The sequence below is a fragment of the Uloborus diversus genome, chromosome 2, assembly GCF_026930045.1.
Source record: "Uloborus diversus isolate 005 chromosome 2, Udiv.v.3.1, whole genome shotgun sequence".
NCBI classification, from domain to species: Eukaryota; Metazoa; Arthropoda; class Arachnida; order Araneae; family Uloboridae; genus Uloborus; species Uloborus diversus.
Genome location: NC_072732.1, coordinates 203,510,790 through 203,529,286, shown reverse-complemented (window position 1 = coordinate 203,529,286; position 18,497 = coordinate 203,510,790). Strand labels below are relative to the sequence as shown.

The 18,497-nt window shown below is 31.7% G+C and overlaps 3 protein-coding genes across 4 annotated transcripts in view; 1 reads left to right on the top strand and 2 right to left on the bottom strand.

Annotated features, from left to right (window-relative positions):
- Positions 1 to 423: 423 nt before the first annotated feature.
- Positions 424 to 16,556, bottom strand: LOC129217638 (cell division cycle protein 23 homolog). Of its 2 annotated transcripts, none has more exons than XM_054851967.1 (3): positions 16,451 to 16,556; positions 10,746 to 10,853; positions 424 to 5,105 (listed from the first exon to the last, which is right to left on the bottom strand). In XM_054851967.1, the coding sequence occupies exon 3, from the start codon at positions 4,188 to 4,190 to the stop codon at positions 2,484 to 2,486; it is 1,707 nt and encodes a 568-aa protein (XP_054707942.1). In that variant the 5' UTR covers positions 4,191 to 5,105; positions 10,746 to 10,853; positions 16,451 to 16,556; the 3' UTR covers positions 424 to 2,483. The 2 variants fall into 2 exon arrangements, with proteins under 2 accessions (XP_054707942.1, XP_054707943.1); XM_054851968.1 differs by having other exon boundaries at positions 681 to 4,230.
- On the bottom strand, positions 4,462 to 4,797 carry LOC129216764 (uncharacterized protein C14orf119-like). The gene has a single exon (XM_054850981.1). It carries the CDS (start codon positions 4,795 to 4,797, stop codon positions 4,462 to 4,464), a length of 336 nt encoding a protein of 111 aa, XP_054706956.1.
- A 177-nt stretch (positions 16,557 to 16,733) lies between the features above and the next one.
- LOC129217637 (UBX domain-containing protein 1-like) overlaps positions 16,734 to 18,497 on the top strand; it is a 29,356-nt gene continuing 27,592 nt past the window's right edge. The window contains exon 1 of the mRNA XM_054851966.1: positions 16,734 to 16,921. Within this exon, the coding sequence (XP_054707941.1) occupies positions 16,872 to 16,921 (50 nt within the window). The 5' untranslated portion in view covers positions 16,734 to 16,871. The remainder of the gene's footprint in view (positions 16,922 to 18,497) is intronic.

Sequence of the window (18,497 nt, the reverse complement as noted above, 5' to 3'; positions counted from 1 at the left end):
CAGATGAACATACCTTTGACACCAACCATGAAGTCGACATGTAATACATTATGATACAGTGATATGACGATGTTTTAAATTGTTTTATGAATATTAGCCCTTTTAAAAAATATTTTGATCATAAGAGAATAACCATGTTCGTTTTTTTAATACTATGCAATATACTAATACAATCATGTTTAATTGCTTATTAATTTTATGAAATTATATTTTTATAGCAAAAAAATATTAGATTTAATTTGACTTGTCTAATGAAGCAGTCGCCAATTTGTTTATTTTCATTATTTGTCTGTGTTTATATCATATTTTAAATTCCTTCAGTACTTTTTATCTGCGGATTCACCTTCAATATGAAAAGCGATACAAATTCAAACTTTAAAGTTATCTCAAGATAAAAATAAACAAAGCATTACAGAAATCAAATTGACATCATATTCAATTTATTAGACAGCACCTGTCATCAATACACAACTGCATGTAATAAAGAATCTCCAAAAATAATCACAATCTAAACTTAGTTCTACAAAAGTAGGTAGAAATAAATTAGCATAAGCTGTTCAAACAACTGGCAAAAGAAAGTCATAATTATCTCATAAGTAGCCAAGCCCTAAATTATTTCATCTGAGAAGCATTATCTGTCAAAAGTTTGGCGAATAAATGAATATAAATAATATAGCATAATATAAAACTTGTATTCATAAAAAATTTGTATTCATAAACTTTTTTATGTAAGAAAATAGTCAGATGAGATTATAATGCACATTATTTCTTTATATATTGCAAAACATTTAGTTCAATAAAGAGAAATAATTTTTTTTAAAAATATTTGTGACTAAAACTGAATAATAAGCAGTAAGTTACCGACCCTAAACCAGGACTAAGGCAGAACCACATGCAATATACTGTACAGACTGTTTTGTGTATAAAATAACGCTCCCTTACTTCTTTAAAGCAAAAATCAGTAAATAATTTTAATTCAGTTACAAATTTTTATAACTTCAAGATTAGTATTTCAATAAAACACAACTGAAGCTAAAAATTCAGTTTCCCATATTAGGCTGAAAAAATAAATTTTATTTGGGGATATGACAAGAATCAATCTATATTTTAAATGAATAAAATTGCGAAACTTTCGCAAAATCTCAAATGGTGAAAGGATTAAATAGTTCGAGATATATGAATTGTGAGGGTATTTGTAGGGACAATAAATACTCAATGATGAGACTGTATTGATATGAAATCAAATCTGATTTGTGTTGAGCAAAGAGGACAATGTTTGATAAATCAACATATTAGATGTACAAAAATATAAATTTCATGCTCATACAAAAGCAATGAAAAAAGATACCTATTTTTCAAGATTACTTTTCTGAAAACTTTCAACAATTAAGGGAATCAATAGAAGAAAAATATCAATTAACCAGTGTAAGTTTTAGTGAACTTTATTAAGAATAATAACAATAGTATGCCATGTTTTCTGCTTAGACATGTCCTTTAATGCAAAGATGATTTAAAAAATTTCAGCTAACACTTTTGCATGAAAGTTTTTTTTAAACAAAATGTCGTTTACAAATGTGAAAATGTATACAAAATTATTAATGTAAATGGAACATTATAAAAAAGAATTCAGTTTCATGCATTTACATTGAGTTTACAAACATAAACAAAAATTTAACCTATTATTCCATCAATCATTAGTGATAGGGATGGGCTGAATAAACGACAGTAATCAGTAATCTGCTGATTTGCTAATTATTCATAATGGAGGGTAAAAATATTTTAAGAATACTGTTTAAAAATTTTTCATCTTTCAATCTTTAATTATTCTTTGAACAAGAAACCAAGATGATTAAATCTATTAACAAGAAATGAATGTAATTTTTAACATAAGCATGCAGCATGAAATAAAGACAAACAATAAAAAAAATTGCCTTTTTTAAATTGGTGTCCTTTTTTGTGACCACTGGGTTGAAGAAGGTTAATTGGCTGATTATCAACAGCCAAGTAATAGGTAATCGGACAATTTGTTTATTGGCCCATCCCTAGTTAGTTAACAAGAAAACATGCCAAAAAAAGCAATCCCCCCCCCCCCCCATGGTAGTTATGGATATTACATACTAATGAATCATTCATTTATATTTTATGTACAATAAAGAATTTTGATAAATAAATTGCTGGGTGCAGAGTTTGTCAGAATTTTCGATTGACACAATAGGTAATATATAAATCTCGGCTTTCACATGCAAATCGTATAAAAATTTTTTTTGCACATTTACCATTTAAAATTCGTGAAAACAAAAATTGCATAGCAAATCTTTCTTCACATTGCTAAAAAGGAATTTCTTGAAACTTTAATATAAAAAATAAACCTAGCATATTTTCCTTCATTAGCAATGATGAATGGGTTACTGAATTAATACTATTCTTTTAATTTTTAAAGCTGCAACTTAAATAAACCTTTTGTTTCAAGACCACTTCCTATCTTAGGGCGTAAATGTTAAATTCATCGGAGATAACCGACCACTCTGATTGGCAGCAGTTTGAGCTTTTAATTGTGAAGCAGTATTTTTGTTTTCCTCGGCGTGAGCTCGACGAGCGGCTATCTGACGCAAGAGTGTTTTAGCGTCTTCTTTCGTTTCCGGATAATCCATGCACTTTTGAGCATTTTCGTGCGCCTCCTCGAGTTTCACATGCTCAAAGTAATATTTTGCCAAGTACAAATATGCATGGCATAATTCATCTCTATCAGTAGCATTTTTGGCTTCAGCATCACGAATATAATCTGTATATGCAGCTGCTGCTTGCTTTTCTTCGTTCAATTTCTCATACATCTTTGCTAGTTTAATCAAAGCCATGCCCTCGACGTCCCCGACGGCATGAGCCTTCCAGAAACATTTCTTAGCTTCTTTCAATTTGTCTAGCTTTTCATATGCTTCTCCGAGAGCAACCATCATGCGTGAATCATACGGTCTAAGTTGCTGGGCTTGCTTGTAATAATATAAACAATAATAAGGCATTTTCAAGATTTCATACGTTTGGCCAAGTCCGTACCAAGCCCTGTAATCTCTCCGATTCACTTCAATGGCTTGTCGGTAAGCTTGAATTGCAAAACTGGTGTTCTTCATTTCCATATACTCGTGACCCATTAAAGTCCACGCAGAAAGATAATTAGGATTCAATTTTAATGCTCTCTGGAAATACAAAACTGCTTTCTCATGCTGAGTGCGTAAGCTGTAGAAATTACCAATCACACAGCAGGTTTCAACCCTGTACTTATCGATTTCGCAAGCACGATGAGCTAGATAACTCAACTCCACTCTCATTTCTCGGACATACAACAAGTTTGAATAAATATCTAGATTGTCTAGTCTGTAGGGATCAATTTTGAGTACATCTTGGAACTCACTGATAGCTTTCTCGAGGTCTCTCATATTATGATAAGCGATGGCAACTTGTGCCATGATGTAGGTACTTTTTGAAAATCCTATTTCTATGAGCTTGGAATAAATTTCTAGAGCCGATTCGTTCATTTGGATTTCGAGATATGTGTGAGCGAGGAAAAAATCTTTCATCCAACAGTCTGGCAAAGTCAAATCATTGAGCATATCTCTATCCGAGATTAGAGTTGCAAGTTCCAACCAAGATCCCCAAAGGAAAGGCTCAGCTTCAATTGATTCACAAATAATTTCAAGAGCATATTTTTCTAACTGCAATTTTTTTAGAACAACACCATACAAATAAAGGCAATAACCATCCAGAGTTCCCGCTAAATGTGCTTTTTGCAAGGTAACACGCAACGATTTTAAATACGAATTCTTCGATTTATCCATCGGCGGTGAAATTTCTGCGATATCATCTAATCTTTTCTTCTCTCCTGCAGAGTACAAGGAGTAATAATGAAGAAACTTAGCAGCTGGTGACTGACAGTCTGTTGTAAAATATGCTGCTCTGTCATATTCCTGCAGATCAAAATAGGATTTGGCAAGCGCATACTTTTTACTTTCTTTTCGGTCCATTACGTCTACATCTTCCATGTGATCTGATTCGTCATTCACAAAATCAGACAATGCTAAATCTAACTCAGCTGCCCATGTAACGGTGTTTCTCAATCCTCTTTTATTACACTGACTCATTATTCTTCTCAAGTCGGAACTAACAGTTCCTAAATCACAGGCTGAAGTCAGTGCCATTTTTAGATAAGCAATGATACTTTATCTTCTCAATAAACAGCTGCAAAAGAGCAATTTAGGAACTTAAAGAAGTGTATACATATAACATTTTCATTACATAAATAAATAAATAAAAACTGGTCCTCAGAAATTTTTAACCTTTAAAGAAAATTGAGCCTTAATTTTGAATCATGACAATTCAAATAAGATTGCTTATTTCCCTAATTAATTATACTATAATCAATATAAACAAAAATGGAATGATAAACATTAAAAAAAACTCTCAAAATGTTTATTCGCCGTTCTTAAAACCCATTTCATCATTGAATTTCTCCATGAATTTGTCGTCCATTCGTCCTAAGCGAGCCAAAAATTCAAGCTTCTCTTCCTCGCTCCAGGAGGCATGCCATTCTCGAAACAATTTCATACGACATTGGAAAATACTCGGAGGACGCTCATTCAATTCTAAGCTATTCATAGAATTGGACATGCCGTTGACATCTTGATGTGAATAAGTTTCAACGAGAATATTATAGAAATCGTCTTTCTGCATCTCACTGTATTCCATAAACCATTGAATGAGATAGTTCAATTGTTCAGCAATTCCAATTGGACCTTTGTTTGACATGACTCTTGAAAGAAGGAGTTTACTAATTAATTTTAACTTGTAAAGTTGTTACAAACACATAAACTTCCACCAACCCAAATGCAGCTTTTGAATTACTTGTCCAAGACAACACAAAACACTTTCTGGCAATGTGCTATTGAGAGTCACTTTTTATTTTAATTTTCTAGAGAAAATACTGAAAGATAAGACAAATTTTTTTCTAAGTAAATTCTGCTCTCTGTCACTTTGACCAGGAACAAAACCAGCGAAGAGCACAGGCAATTGGATGATCTTAGAGACTCAAAGTACTCGATTTTGCTTTATGAAAACTGAAAAAGAAGAAGGGAATTGTAGGCAAATAAAATATTGTGCAAGGATCAATTAATTTAAAGCAGGTAAGTTAAAATTACAAAAAAAAAAAAAAAACTACGCAATTTCTGAGAAAAAGCATTATATAATTGCAAAGCAGCCATAAGCTAAATAATAGAAATTCAGATGACCTTAAATCAGGGTTCAACTGTATGTGTGAGAATATCATTTTGAGGTGTTTTTCTAGTAGGTATTTGGCGGGGGGGGGGGGGGGGGGCGGCATTGCTGTCTCAAGTATCAATATTTATCAACCATTTTACATTATTTTATACTAGAAATATTTCTGTATAGTATTTAAAATAATTGTAAAAAATAATAATAATAATAATAAAATTCAGATAAGGGTTCAGCATTTAACTTTTTGACCCAAGACTCTTAAAAAACAAAGAATTTTGTTATAAATTCCCTGATTTTAACAAAAATAAAAAGTTTTTTTTTGTTTAACTTTTAACAAAGCGTAATAAACATCAAAAATTCGAAAAATTGGATTCCCATAGTGGATGCAAAGAGATCGCAATTCTCAAGGTGAAGGCATCAAAAGTATAAAAACGGCTTGTAAAATAAATATTTTTGATAAAATTATTTTAAAATTGCATTTTAGAGTCCTATGATAAACATATCATTAATACCTGTGGACACAGTTGTAGAAAAAAATAAATAAATAAACCATCGATTCAGCATTTTAATTTTTTACTCATAAAAGAAAATGGAATTTTGCTTAAAAAACTTGAAATAAGCTTTGTTACAAAAATAAAGAGACTTTTTATTTATTTGCATCCTAATAAAGCGAAGTTAGCTTGAAAAAAGAACAAAATATGATTCTCATATCAGATGTTAAAAGATTGCATTTTTGAAAATGTAGAAGAAAAAAAAAAAGGTAAGTAAAAGAGTTTATTTTAAGTTAATCATGCTTGTTAGCATCGAAAAATCAAAACCATATACATGCAAATACGCCATTATTTTGCTTGCAGATTTGCTCTTTCAATAAACAATTTGTGAAAGATCCGTTCTTGTTTATCAGAATTTTTTGAAGGGTAAGTTTTGGTTGATTTTGTGAAAGGTCCATTTTGGTTGATCGGATTTTTGTGAAGGGTCTGTTAACGGACCCAAATATCCTCTGGCCAGACCCCTGGTTTAGGTAAGAATAAAATAGCAACAAATTAAATTTCAGGTGTCAGTTAAGAAAATGATGTTAATATTAAAGAACAGAGAAAAAAAGAAATTTATGTTTTAATATTTTACAATTCTAAAAGACACCACAGGTTTAATTGCATTTGAAGGGGAAAATATCCAGAAGTCAATACAAAGCTGGTTAATTCAATGACTAATACTGTCATAAAATTTGCAATTGCACAGCACTGTATCATAATTTTGTCACATATAACCATGAATTTAAAACAAAATAATTTTTGGCTTAAGACTTTAATTTTAGTTTAATTTAAAAAAAAAATATCCATTCAAATGAACTTGAAAAGTCCAATTGTTTTAAGCTTTCTATCACTGAATAAAACACATTTTTTAATTGTTATTCTTTTTGTTGGAAAATAATAATAACTCAAGTTTATCCCATCCCTATGAAACAACGCAGAAAAAATTTGCTTGATATGCATTACCATATCAAGTTGCCAACTGCTACGAAAAAAAAAATCGTAGTTATACGAACTACAGCTTTGAATCATGAGTCTTTTCATCCATAAGTTCAATTATTTTAAATGGAAAAAAGGGTTTCTTGTAGCTTAAAATACGTGAATGTACTAATTTCTTGTTGTTATTTCTTATTTTCACTAATTTAGATTTCCAAAAGTTGGCAGCTCTGTGCATTACATACATTAAAAAGCCCAAGAGATCAACACGCATTTTATTTAAAGGTAAAAAAAAGTTACCAATCATGATAGGATTTACCTAATGTATTAAATAAGAGAAGTACAGGGATCAAAGTGACCAATTCACAAAATATAGAACATTTTTAAAAAAAAAATATAGGATGCAAAAAAACTTTCAGCTTTTTGTGTTACTCATGAACACAAGACAATGTACATTATTGATCATTCATCCTTTTAGCACCACCAATCGAGTAAACTAACATGTCACAAAAGAAAAAAAAACTTGATTTAATTTAAAAATGACACAGAAACAAATTATAAATAACTTTTTCTTTCTGAACAGTTTTTCTAGCCTCTATTAATACTTAATCTTCTTTCATGGTCAGAGTCGAAGAAATGCTTTCCTTGTCCTGAGATGATTTTTTTTTGAACTAGATTACAGTTGGAATGCAAGTTTTTAATTTATTGATGTCTTCTAGATTTTGCTTTTCTTTTTGCAATCGTAGAGAAGAGCATGCTGCTTTGTAATAACAAACAATTTTTCTACAAACATCAATATCTTCTGTTTGGTCTTTTATTATTCAAAGAGCATCAAGAGTGTCCGAACCCATGTTTGGCTTATCATTTCTTCACTACAATTCTCTTGTTCATGAAAATGCCATTTTCCATGGAAGCTTAGCCATGGGAAAAAGTCAGAAAAACCTTTACAAGTTTTACCAAATGAGAATGTATAGCTTTTTTTTTTTTTGAGTTTAAAGATCAAGCATTTATATATCCATGCCATTCATTGGAATACGTGAGTGAAACAGACAAAACACATCACAAGACACAATGGCGGTGTTGGATTACTGTTTGAATGTTGTGAATTTGTAAAACCATTACTGGGGTATAAAAAATGAAGGGTTCCCCCCCCCTCCAAATATAGATTTTTTTTCCAAGGTAGGATTTTTAAAGAAAATATAGAATGGTTTACCACCTTTTTATAAACAAGCTGATGTGTGCATTACATGACTTCCTTTTACCCAATTTAATGTTATTTCCTCATTATTGGAAATTTTAATGTGATTCAATAATTAACTCTCTAAATATCACCAACAGTGGCCAAATTGAAACCAGATTTAAAATAAAAAGAAATAAAAAAAAAAAAAAATTGCCAAATTTGTCACCAAGTTGGTGAGAAAAAGATATATTGCCAATTGTCCGCCAAATTATAACACCACTTGAGTTTACATAGAAATTAACAATGATTTCCACTCAAAAAAAAGGCAAAAGACCCTTTTAGAACCACCCAAATGCAACCAAAAAGGGAGGTGCACAACTAGACCCCACTAGGAGTCTACGTATGAAATTTCAGCTTTCTAGGACATACCATTCTTGAGTTATGCAATATACATATGCACATACATACATACGGACATCGCGAAAAAACTCATTGTAATTAACTCGGGGATTGTAAAAATGGATATTTCGAGGGTCTATACGTTCTTAGGCACTTACCCATGTGTGGTTGGGTTAAAAAAACTCAACATTAATTTAGGGGTGAGCAAAATGGAAATTAAGGTAGATTTTTGAGTGAAATTTTTTTTTGCGAATACAATACTTCCTTTTTTGTAAAAGGAAGTAAAAATATAGGATTTATAGGAAATATAGGACGACTTTGATCCCTGTTTAAGAAAATCATTATCTTTTTCATTGTAAACATTTCTTCTCCTTAAATATGGTTAGGGAAAAAAAGCTCTTATAAAAAAACATTTTATCAAGCTTTAATGCTGCATTCTAATTACCGTTTTTTAATGAGTGTAGGTTTACCTCATATTACCTAACCTAGAAAATCTCCAATCATAATATGCATGACAGTTTTGAATTTTTCTCCATTCACATAGTTGCATGAATGTATGTACTTATTCAGAAAATCCCAGTTAAATTGACTTTATAGTTTGCTCTGATTTTGTACTTAATTTATTTTCTTCGTTTCTGTTAGGGAATGGGTTCTTAGGTTAGAATAAATAGAGATGGATAAGAAAATTTAGCAATAGATTGTAGAGGTAGATAGATATTACTTAGATCCACAGTAAGAAACAGGTACAAAAAATGTTTTTTTTTTAAAATTAATTATACATCGACTACCATCAGCTGCCGAGGGCGGCAATCTTGGTATAAAAAGATTAATGGCACAAAAAGCAAACTGCGCATTTAGCTGCTTGCGGCTAGTTAAATAAAATTATCTATAATCAAGTGATCCAACAAATGAAATAATGCCATCTCGCAAGCTATCCAGTGAGTTTCAAGTCGATGACCTCAGAGCGTTACTCGATCAGTGGTTTTGGCTATTATATATATAAAGATTTTTTCTTATCAATTATTTAAAAAAAAAATGACTTAATTTCTTTTTGACAACATTTTAACATAGTAATATCTACATGTAGCTGTTTGCATCCAGATAGTAAATTTAAAAGAATATTTGTCTTGAAAGCAAGGAAAGAAAAAGAATTAATCAGTTACTTAAAAACTTAGACATTTTAGAACTTAGTAATTCGAACAGTGTACTACCAAATACTTGGCTGAACAAAATAACTTAATTTTTTTTTTAAACACCGTATGTTTCAGTGAGTTAGGGAACATAAAACTTCGTCAAATTTTATTAACTTTCTTCTTTTTCAGTTTTGTAAACTTTTTATTAATGATGTTTGACTCAAAGAAAATGTAAAATAAATCCCTCCCAACGCTGTCACAATGTCATTTTCGGTGAAGCATGAGCTCTATGTCAGCAAGTTTTCCAAATATAAAATTTTTACTACATGAAATGTTAATTGTGACAGTTAAGTTGAAGTCTTAGATAAGTTTATTGCCTCAATGCACTAAATTTGATGCCGGTTTAAAAAAAAGAAAAAATATTGCAAAATAATCACATTTTTCTGGGGGGAAAAAAACCTGATTTTTGATGTGCACAAATGTGATAGGACAGGAGTAATCCCACAAAAATAGGAATAAAAAATTTGACAATTTTTTTAAAAGACATTTTATAAAATAAATAATTCAAGGAGTAAGAATATAGATTTCAAAGGTTTACAAGCACTTGAAAATGAAACTTTTTATTTCAAGCAAACTTCAAGGCTTCTAAAATGCACAAGAATAATTGAAAATCAACTGTACTTCAAAAAAAAATTTTTTTCCCCAGGAAATATTGTTCACTCCAACAAATTACAATTAGATATACAGTATAACCCCGATTTAACAATTGTCAAAGGACTAGAAAAAGTTATCGTTAAATCGAGGAGCATAGACATTCAAATGCAGTCAAATCTGGACCAGAGCAATGCATCATTAAATTGAGGAAATCGATAAATCAAAGTTATACGATATTTACAATTCTTAATAATATAACATTTATGTTCTTAACTGCAAGACTCATTCTCTTTTTCTCGGTACAAAAAACGTACATCTAACATTACTGTGTGGAATAAGCAGGTGCATGCACGGAGGGGGGGGGGGACACCTAGCTTGAAGGGGATCCAATATTTTAAAACTAGGCATGAAATATAGGGCTAAACAATATGGGGGAGGGGGAGTCATTTGTGAAAGGCCCCAAAATTTCTGTACACACCTCTGGAAATAAGTAACACTTTAGTATTTGTTTTGGCAAAACCATAAACTAAATAGCTCCACTCAGAATCCTTACTCTCATCTCAAGTCAAAAATTTTGAGAGCTATTTACTATTACTTTACAAGTGCAATTAATAATTACCAAAAGCGAACAAAATCAACAGCTATACTTACAAATTATGTGATGGTGGCCAACAGAATAACGGTCTCTTATGCACATCACTGATACATGACTATTTTTTGAATGCACAAATGTACATCTTTGTCTTGCTATCTTGTTACCTGTACAAGAATAAATCAACATACATGAGCATAACAAAATGGACAGTTAAAATAGGTAACTTTATTACTTAATTGTTTGGTTTGAAATTTAAGCTAATTTCCAGAATTAGTCTAGGCACTGACATGTTGTTCAACCAGCATTTTGTGAAGAAAAAAAAATCATGAATGCTTTGAGATTTGTCCCATTATAATGAAAATGAAATGCAATGAACATTTAGAAATGCACAATTTTCATGCTCATGCATGAAAATGTTTTGCTTCTCTAATCAAGATTTTCGTTGACATTTTTCCAATCGAGATTTTATAAACGGTTTGTTAAATTAATAACAAATTTTCTAAATAACAGTCATAGTAGGATAAAAATATAAAGTAATAGAACACACAACTAAAAACTATCTGCAGATACGACAATCAATACACAGCAGGTAGGGTAAATTTTTAGTAAGACAATTTCATTTCTTTTCAATTATGTATCCATGAAAGCAAAAGGTGAACTTTTTTCATTAATTTATCAATATACAGTTGGCTTTCTGTTTAACGACTTTCAAGGGACCACAAAAAATCGTTCTTAAGTAGAAAACGTCCCTTAAATAGAATGCTTTTAACACTACAGTGAACCATCTGGGACCATGAAAAGCTGTCGTAAATAGAGAAAGTCGTTAAACAGAGAGTCAACTGTATTCTGAAGATAATCAATGTTCAGTATTGATATTAATTACTAAATATCAAGTGATCTACAGTAAAAGAAAAAATGTACAACAACAAATGCATTCCGCGTAAGGCGTGCTCATCTGTATTTATCTAGGATGACTGCCTTAAATCTGTAACAATAACAAACAATAAAGTTTTTGATTTTTTTTCATTTCTTTTAGGTCTTTGTAGTTCATCTTCGTAAATTTCAATTTTCTTACAATCTAGGATACGATACAAAAATTCAGTGTTTTCCCCACAGCCAATTTTTTCCTAAAGATTTTAGTTAAAAGTTTAACAGTATAGAAATTAATCAGAATGTCAGTTTTTATTTTTCAGTATTTAGTTGAAAAACCTGGATTAAAGTACTAATAACTATTCAAATGCATTGAATTTTTTCCATTTGTAATAATCATCGAAAAATATTTCTAAAAATAGAGGCCAAGGTGCCGACCTCGCACGATTCGCCTTCGGTGGGTTGGTGCATAACTCTGTCCTTCTGAAGTACTAAAGTACACTGCCTTCGGCGCAGTACTGCTATTGGCTTTGATTAGTGAAAGAAATTAAAATGACGTTTTTGATACGTAAATTACATTCCTTCAAAGGAAAAGATGAAAAAAATATTGCATTAAAAAACATATCACCTGTGTAGGTACATTAATCAATAAACAGTGTATTAATTTTTGTTTTGCGGCGCAGCTCTAGAATCATTCGATTCTGAACTATTCAATAATTTCTGCTTTAAGCAGAAAAAAACAAGAAATTATGAGTGCATGATAACGTGGCTGTAAGAAAAAAGAACAAATTTTCCCTCTTTTAGGCACTTTTGCTAAGCCCCTTTCCAGAACAATGGGGAATAAGATAGGAAAAAATTTGGGGAAAAGTGGGGAAGGGGGGGGGGGGACAGAGGGAAATATCTTTCGAATGAAGAATCAAGAAGAGAGAATGAAAGGTTTTTAATTAATATCTCCACCAATTAAAGTTGTACAGCTATACCACATAGCTAAACACGATGTAGGCAGGAAAATTATGAATCTATCGGTACCTGGTTTGATGTTCAGTTTTCTGTTATTTAATAGGAGTAGCAATGAGATAGATAGATTGATAATCACATACAACAACTTTCATTAGTTTTAGACTATAGGGTCATTCCACTGAAAACTCATTTTGTTCCCCTAAGTGACGGTTTCTAAATTTCATTTAAAAAAAAAATTATTTTAAAAGTCATGACGAAATTTTTTGCTTAAGAAATCAGTCTCTCTCTCCAAATAAAAGGCTATGTTTTTTAAAGTTAAGGCAGAAGGGGTGAATAAGATCGGTGGTCTTTACCAGCGAAGTTTTTTGGAATTCGTCTTAAAAACGCAATTTTGAGCCAAGCAGTGATCTAAGTTTCGGAGCCACACCGGAATTTCCTACTTGGGGTAAGGGACAGGGTAAGCCGAGTTCAAAAGATCTTTAGCTAAAAAGCCAAAATTGAAAACAGAAGTTTTAGCGAAATGCTGAAATGTCGAAAGTTAATGTTCACCTGAAAATTAAAGTCAAAGTTCAGCATGACATCTCCAAAGAAATAAATATGCAGTAGAAATATTTATTTTTAATTTGAAAAAAAAAAAAGAATTGCACTTATTATTGAGAAAGCACAAAGCTTTATTTTTAAAAGTGAACTATTGTCCATTTTTCATCGAGAAGGCACTTCGCCACGCCTCCTCGAATGTGTAGTTCCATTTTACGCAGGGGTGATCGGTAAGCAGTCCATGCCCTTCTAAAGGAGATAACCAGACATCCTCAACTTGGGCATGCATTTTAATGTGCAAAAAAGTCTTAGTGTCCTTTACATCACTTACTTCTATTGTTATTTTAGTTATTCTTACATTTTAAGAACTGCTGCTTTTACAACAAAATGCTATGATCCAAATATGCCTTCTGCCGAAAACAGCAAAATAGAATCAATGGATGCCAGGTAACGGGGGAGGAGTCAAATGCCTTCTTGTGGAAAACGGACAATAGTCTACTCCCCAATGCATGCAGCACTGGGGGGACATAATTCTCATTAAGACTAAGCGTTGTTGAACTCTATAGTAATTTTAAAATCTTAGCTAAGATATCTAGTAAGATTAAGTTACAATATCAACATACTAGCTTCCTCCCTCCAACCATACATTGGTTATTTATTTAGTTTTTTTTATTTGAAAAAAAAAGAAGCAAAAATGACCACTTCATTTTCAGACTTTAAATAGTATTTTCGCATTTTGCGAAAAAATGCTACCATAGCGGAAACATTGGTAAGGGCTCTGTTCTCCTACTTAATCTGAAACCGGACAGTTCGTGATTTTAAGTACCTTCAGCAAAAATTGCTGAAAATTACAAAATTTTAGTTTGTCATTCATATATATTTGACTGTCAGGGGAGTCAATTTTTCATTGTCTCTCCTTGCATCCACATCCACAATAGTTGAATACAGAATTTGTTGTTTGAAATCCTTGCGAGAATATCTTACCAGTACAGTTTTAAAGTTTATAGTTTAATTAACTGACAGAAGGCACTCTTTAATGCTTTCAAGAGCATTGACCTTTAATGCCCCTCCCAGTATCCATGCCTGATTACTGGATCCCACAAATTTTGCAATCAAATGAAGCATGTGTGTAAAGAGCGAGGTTCGAAAATATGATATTTTTCAAAATATCTAAAATATCGGATATTTAGATATAATATATATCCAATATTTTCAATCAGCACAAACTAGTCTTCAAAATAGTAAATGTATCTTCAAATCACTCTTTTTTTTTTCTCATATTGTTTTTATTAGTTATTGTTTCTACTGTTTATTGTTTTTATGTAGACTTAATCAACTTATTACGTATATTGTAGGAAATTTTTGAGGAATTTTTCTTGATTAACAGAACCTACTGTGAGGCCACCCGCATGCGATTAACACCTGCTACAATTGGCCCCAGCAATTCAAAAACCAGTTTTGTACTTTCAGAACACTGAATTTACCTATAAACTTTGAGAGGTAATTTTTATGGCACCTTAAAATCTTAGAACTTTTGTTGGTCTCTATACCCTCAAAGCAGAATACTATTAAATTTGCGACGTACGTCGCAGAACAGATGCCTGAGCCGCAGAACAATTCTGATCAAATGATGTGAGAGGAAAACTGAAATTTTCTGCAGAAATTCTGTAAATTTCAGTGAAATTTCTACAGAAACCGCGGTGCAGAAAATCTGCAGAAACCGCGGTGCTGAAAATTTGCAGATACTGTGGTGCAGAAAATCTGTAAAAACTGCACATTTTCTACAAATATCTTCCAACTCAAGACAGAATTTTTGTAGAAATTCTGCAGATTTCTTAAAATTAGAAAAAAAAAATCTAAAACTCTCGAAAATTACGATAATTTGGCGGAAAGCTCACAATGTTGGATTCGATAAGTCCTTTGTAGACTTTCCCAGTAGATCTTCATCCACTATAAAGAATCTCAATCGGCTTAGGTTTGAGACCTTGTTGAAGTTTTTTTGATTTTATAGTTTTTTCATGATCAACTAATTTTCCAAATTCAGTGCTCTATAATTAGTCATTTGTTTGAAATCTGTGATATTTCCGAAAATATCTCATTTCCACAGAAATAAATAGCAACAGTCCAGTTAAAAAAAAAAAAAACCTACATGAAACGATTTTGAGTTTTGACTCCCAATTTGTGGAAAATGTCACGTTTTTTCGCGTACAATGCTTGAAGTACTTGCAGAACAATTTTGGTCAAATGATTTTACGTTGCAGAACATTGTAAAGTATTCTGCTTTGGGGCTCTATACATATTCAATAAAGGCAGAGTCAACAAGACGGCAAAACTTAGGCAGGTAATAGAGAATACTTAATCAAGCGAGAATCATATGGTTGCAATTACTATGCTTGCATTACATGAACACAAAGCAAGAAATTGAAGGATGCAAAAAATCTCAAAATTTTAAATAGTATTACACTTTTTAAAGAAGGCTTTAAGCATAGTTTCAAGTTGTGACCTGCAGCTATAATACACCGATCACAACTAAATCGTGGGTGACATTTATCTGTGCATTATAGTTACGTAGCGACACACATAAAAGCAGTTAATTTCGACTGCTTCAAAACTTTCGTGAAAACCTAAATGTTGTGTCAAATTGTTTTTTTAATAGTGGATTTGCGACCTGTTTCACAACCATCAATTTTTGGCTTAGTGTGCATGTAGTGCATCAGCATTGCGTTTGTGACCATATATTCCATTCGAATTGATTGTTTAGATATTTTCTATCATATCTAATAAAGTTTTGCAGCCTTGCTCACTCACCTTGCATAGATATATAGGGAGAATAAAACAAAACAAACGATCATTTTAACATAAAATGGGAAATAATAATCTACAGTTAGACATTTAGAAAAACACTTAAACATGAACAAAAGCAATGTATGAAATAAAGTAAGCAAATCAAATAGACAAAAGTAATTGAAAAAACGTGAATGGGTTTCAAAGTATTAAAATATAGACAGAAAATATCAATACACTTGAATAAAAAAAAAGCAGAACGACTCATCTACACTGAACTGACGAAGACCCGTATTTATACACTTCAATTAGTATTTTATAACAGAACATTCAATAACATAAATTAATAATAATTAATAATTCGGTAGCAAACCATATTTTTGTCTTACATTAAAGTCTTAAAGATGAAAATATCACTAATGATAACATTTAAATGTTTCCCGAGTTGATTGATGTTGTCAAACGCAGATGGGATTAAAAGATGCGTCGGTGTGAATACTGTTGATTTAAAAGTCGATAAATTGCCTTAAACGGCCTAATAACAAGTCAAGAAAAACCGAAATTAATATTTCGTGTGACAGTTCTTTGAGAGAGAAAGAAAGTAACTTACCATTTAATTAAAAAACATCAGCCTCCGTCATTAAGCAGGATGATAAATACACGTGCAAAAAACGGATTTCCATATCCGTTTAAACGCTACGCTTGTACGATTTCCCAGTCCAGTTAAAAAATAAAAATTCTTAAAAACTTTACTGGTATTAAATGGGCAAAATTAAAAGCATTAACGTTTTTGTACTTGAAATTTTCATGATTTCTGGAGAAAAAGAATTTTTGCATGCATATTAATTCAAATAAAATGGCAACAACCGCGCTCACATTATTCCGATGATTGTGCAATCACCAAAGTTTCGATTGTAAAACTGTAGCCGATGTCAAAGTTTTAATATTGTTTTGATTTCTTTTAAAACAGTTTCTGATTGTAGAAAGCATTCATTTTATGCATTTTTTGTGATAAAAGCCTAGTGACTGAAATGTCTGATTTAAGTTTGCTGATTGACATGGGTTTTCCTCAAGAGAAAGCGTGAGTGCTTTATTTACCGGCTTCAAAGTTTACATTTTTAATTTAGCTGTTGATTAATTTTTTTTTAAATTTACAAGTCCTCTCAGTACTTGCACATGTAATGTACATATTGATGTGTGGCCGTAGGTGAATTCTTTTAAAATTTAGCACATTTTTTTTTTCTCGCTAGGTGTGAAGGAGTTCAAATTTTTCCGTATTATCCAGCTCTTTCGCTTTTTACTTAAAATTTAACTGGGGTCGAGCTTGGCTTTTATTTTTAGTTCCACATTTTGTGAAGAAAAGAAATTTTTCTGAACTTTTTGTCTCTTTGTGAAAAAAATGATTTGTTTTTGAACATTTTACTTAAAACATAGTTTAATGCGAAAAAAACCCTGTCATATCGTAAAGAGCATGTTTAGACCAGAGTTACCATGTACCAAAGTGTAAACATGTGGTGGTCTTTATTTCATTCTGGCATCATACACAACAGGCCACTACCTAAACGTTTTTGAAAATTGATTTGGATCATAAGTATATTTTAAAAAAAAAGAAAGAAAATAGCAGAAAATTGAAAAACAGACCTTCTATCATACTGTATACCATCAAGCCGTTGATGACATCCAGAGGTTGCAGGTTGACTATTCCAGAGTGATGAGCCATAACAAAGACAAAAGTGTAGTCTCTGTATGTCGTAACCTGGCTGTCAGTATATTGCAAGTAGTCCTGCCTTAGGGGTAGCAACTTCCTGTTAAAGACCTTTCTGAGTTCTTGAATATTGGTCAATAATTTGATTCGTACAGCCCTCCTCGTTTACTGCACGTTAAATCGACCTAATAAAATTTTGTTTTTGCAGTAATATTATAAAAAGTGAAATAATACATAGTTAAGAATGAAGAGGAGTTGAAACTACAGTGAAATGGCGATAGCTCGACATGCGGATAGCTCAACTACCTCACTGAGTCGAGATTTATTTTTCAAACTGTTGGTCCAATGCTAATTTCAATGGGCAAAAAACCCTCTAACTTAACACTTTTACAGGAATTCCTTAAGTCAATCTCCACTTGGTGTTCTAGATCGCTTTTTAGCTCTTGATATTTTTTCACATTGATCATTTCTGAGAATTTGACATTGAGGTTTTGCAATTAAAGTCAATCAATTATTTTCTGGGAAAAGGCTCTGTTAGAGAAGATTCCCCCATGTGGCCTGGAGGATTGGTGTCTAGAGTGAAAGTACCTACATTACACAAGGACGGATCCAGGAAGTATTCAAGGAGGAGGCGATTGATTTCAAATACTTATTCTTTTCTAAATTCACTAGCCTCCGCACAGTAACATGTTTTTTTTTTTTTTTTGGAACTTCCATTTCTAAAACAATTTGGAGCAGTGTATTAAACACCATACCTTACCTTGACATCATAAAAGGTGTTGTATAGTTGCTTTTTTCGGACAAAAACTTTGGAGGAATAGGCACCCGAAAACCCCATCTAACAGCATCTGAGATTGTTTAAAATAAAGTTTTTGGAACTTCAGAAAATATCTTAAAATTAAGTTTTTGGAACTTTGAAAAACATTTTGTGCAAAGTTCCAATCCTTATCAA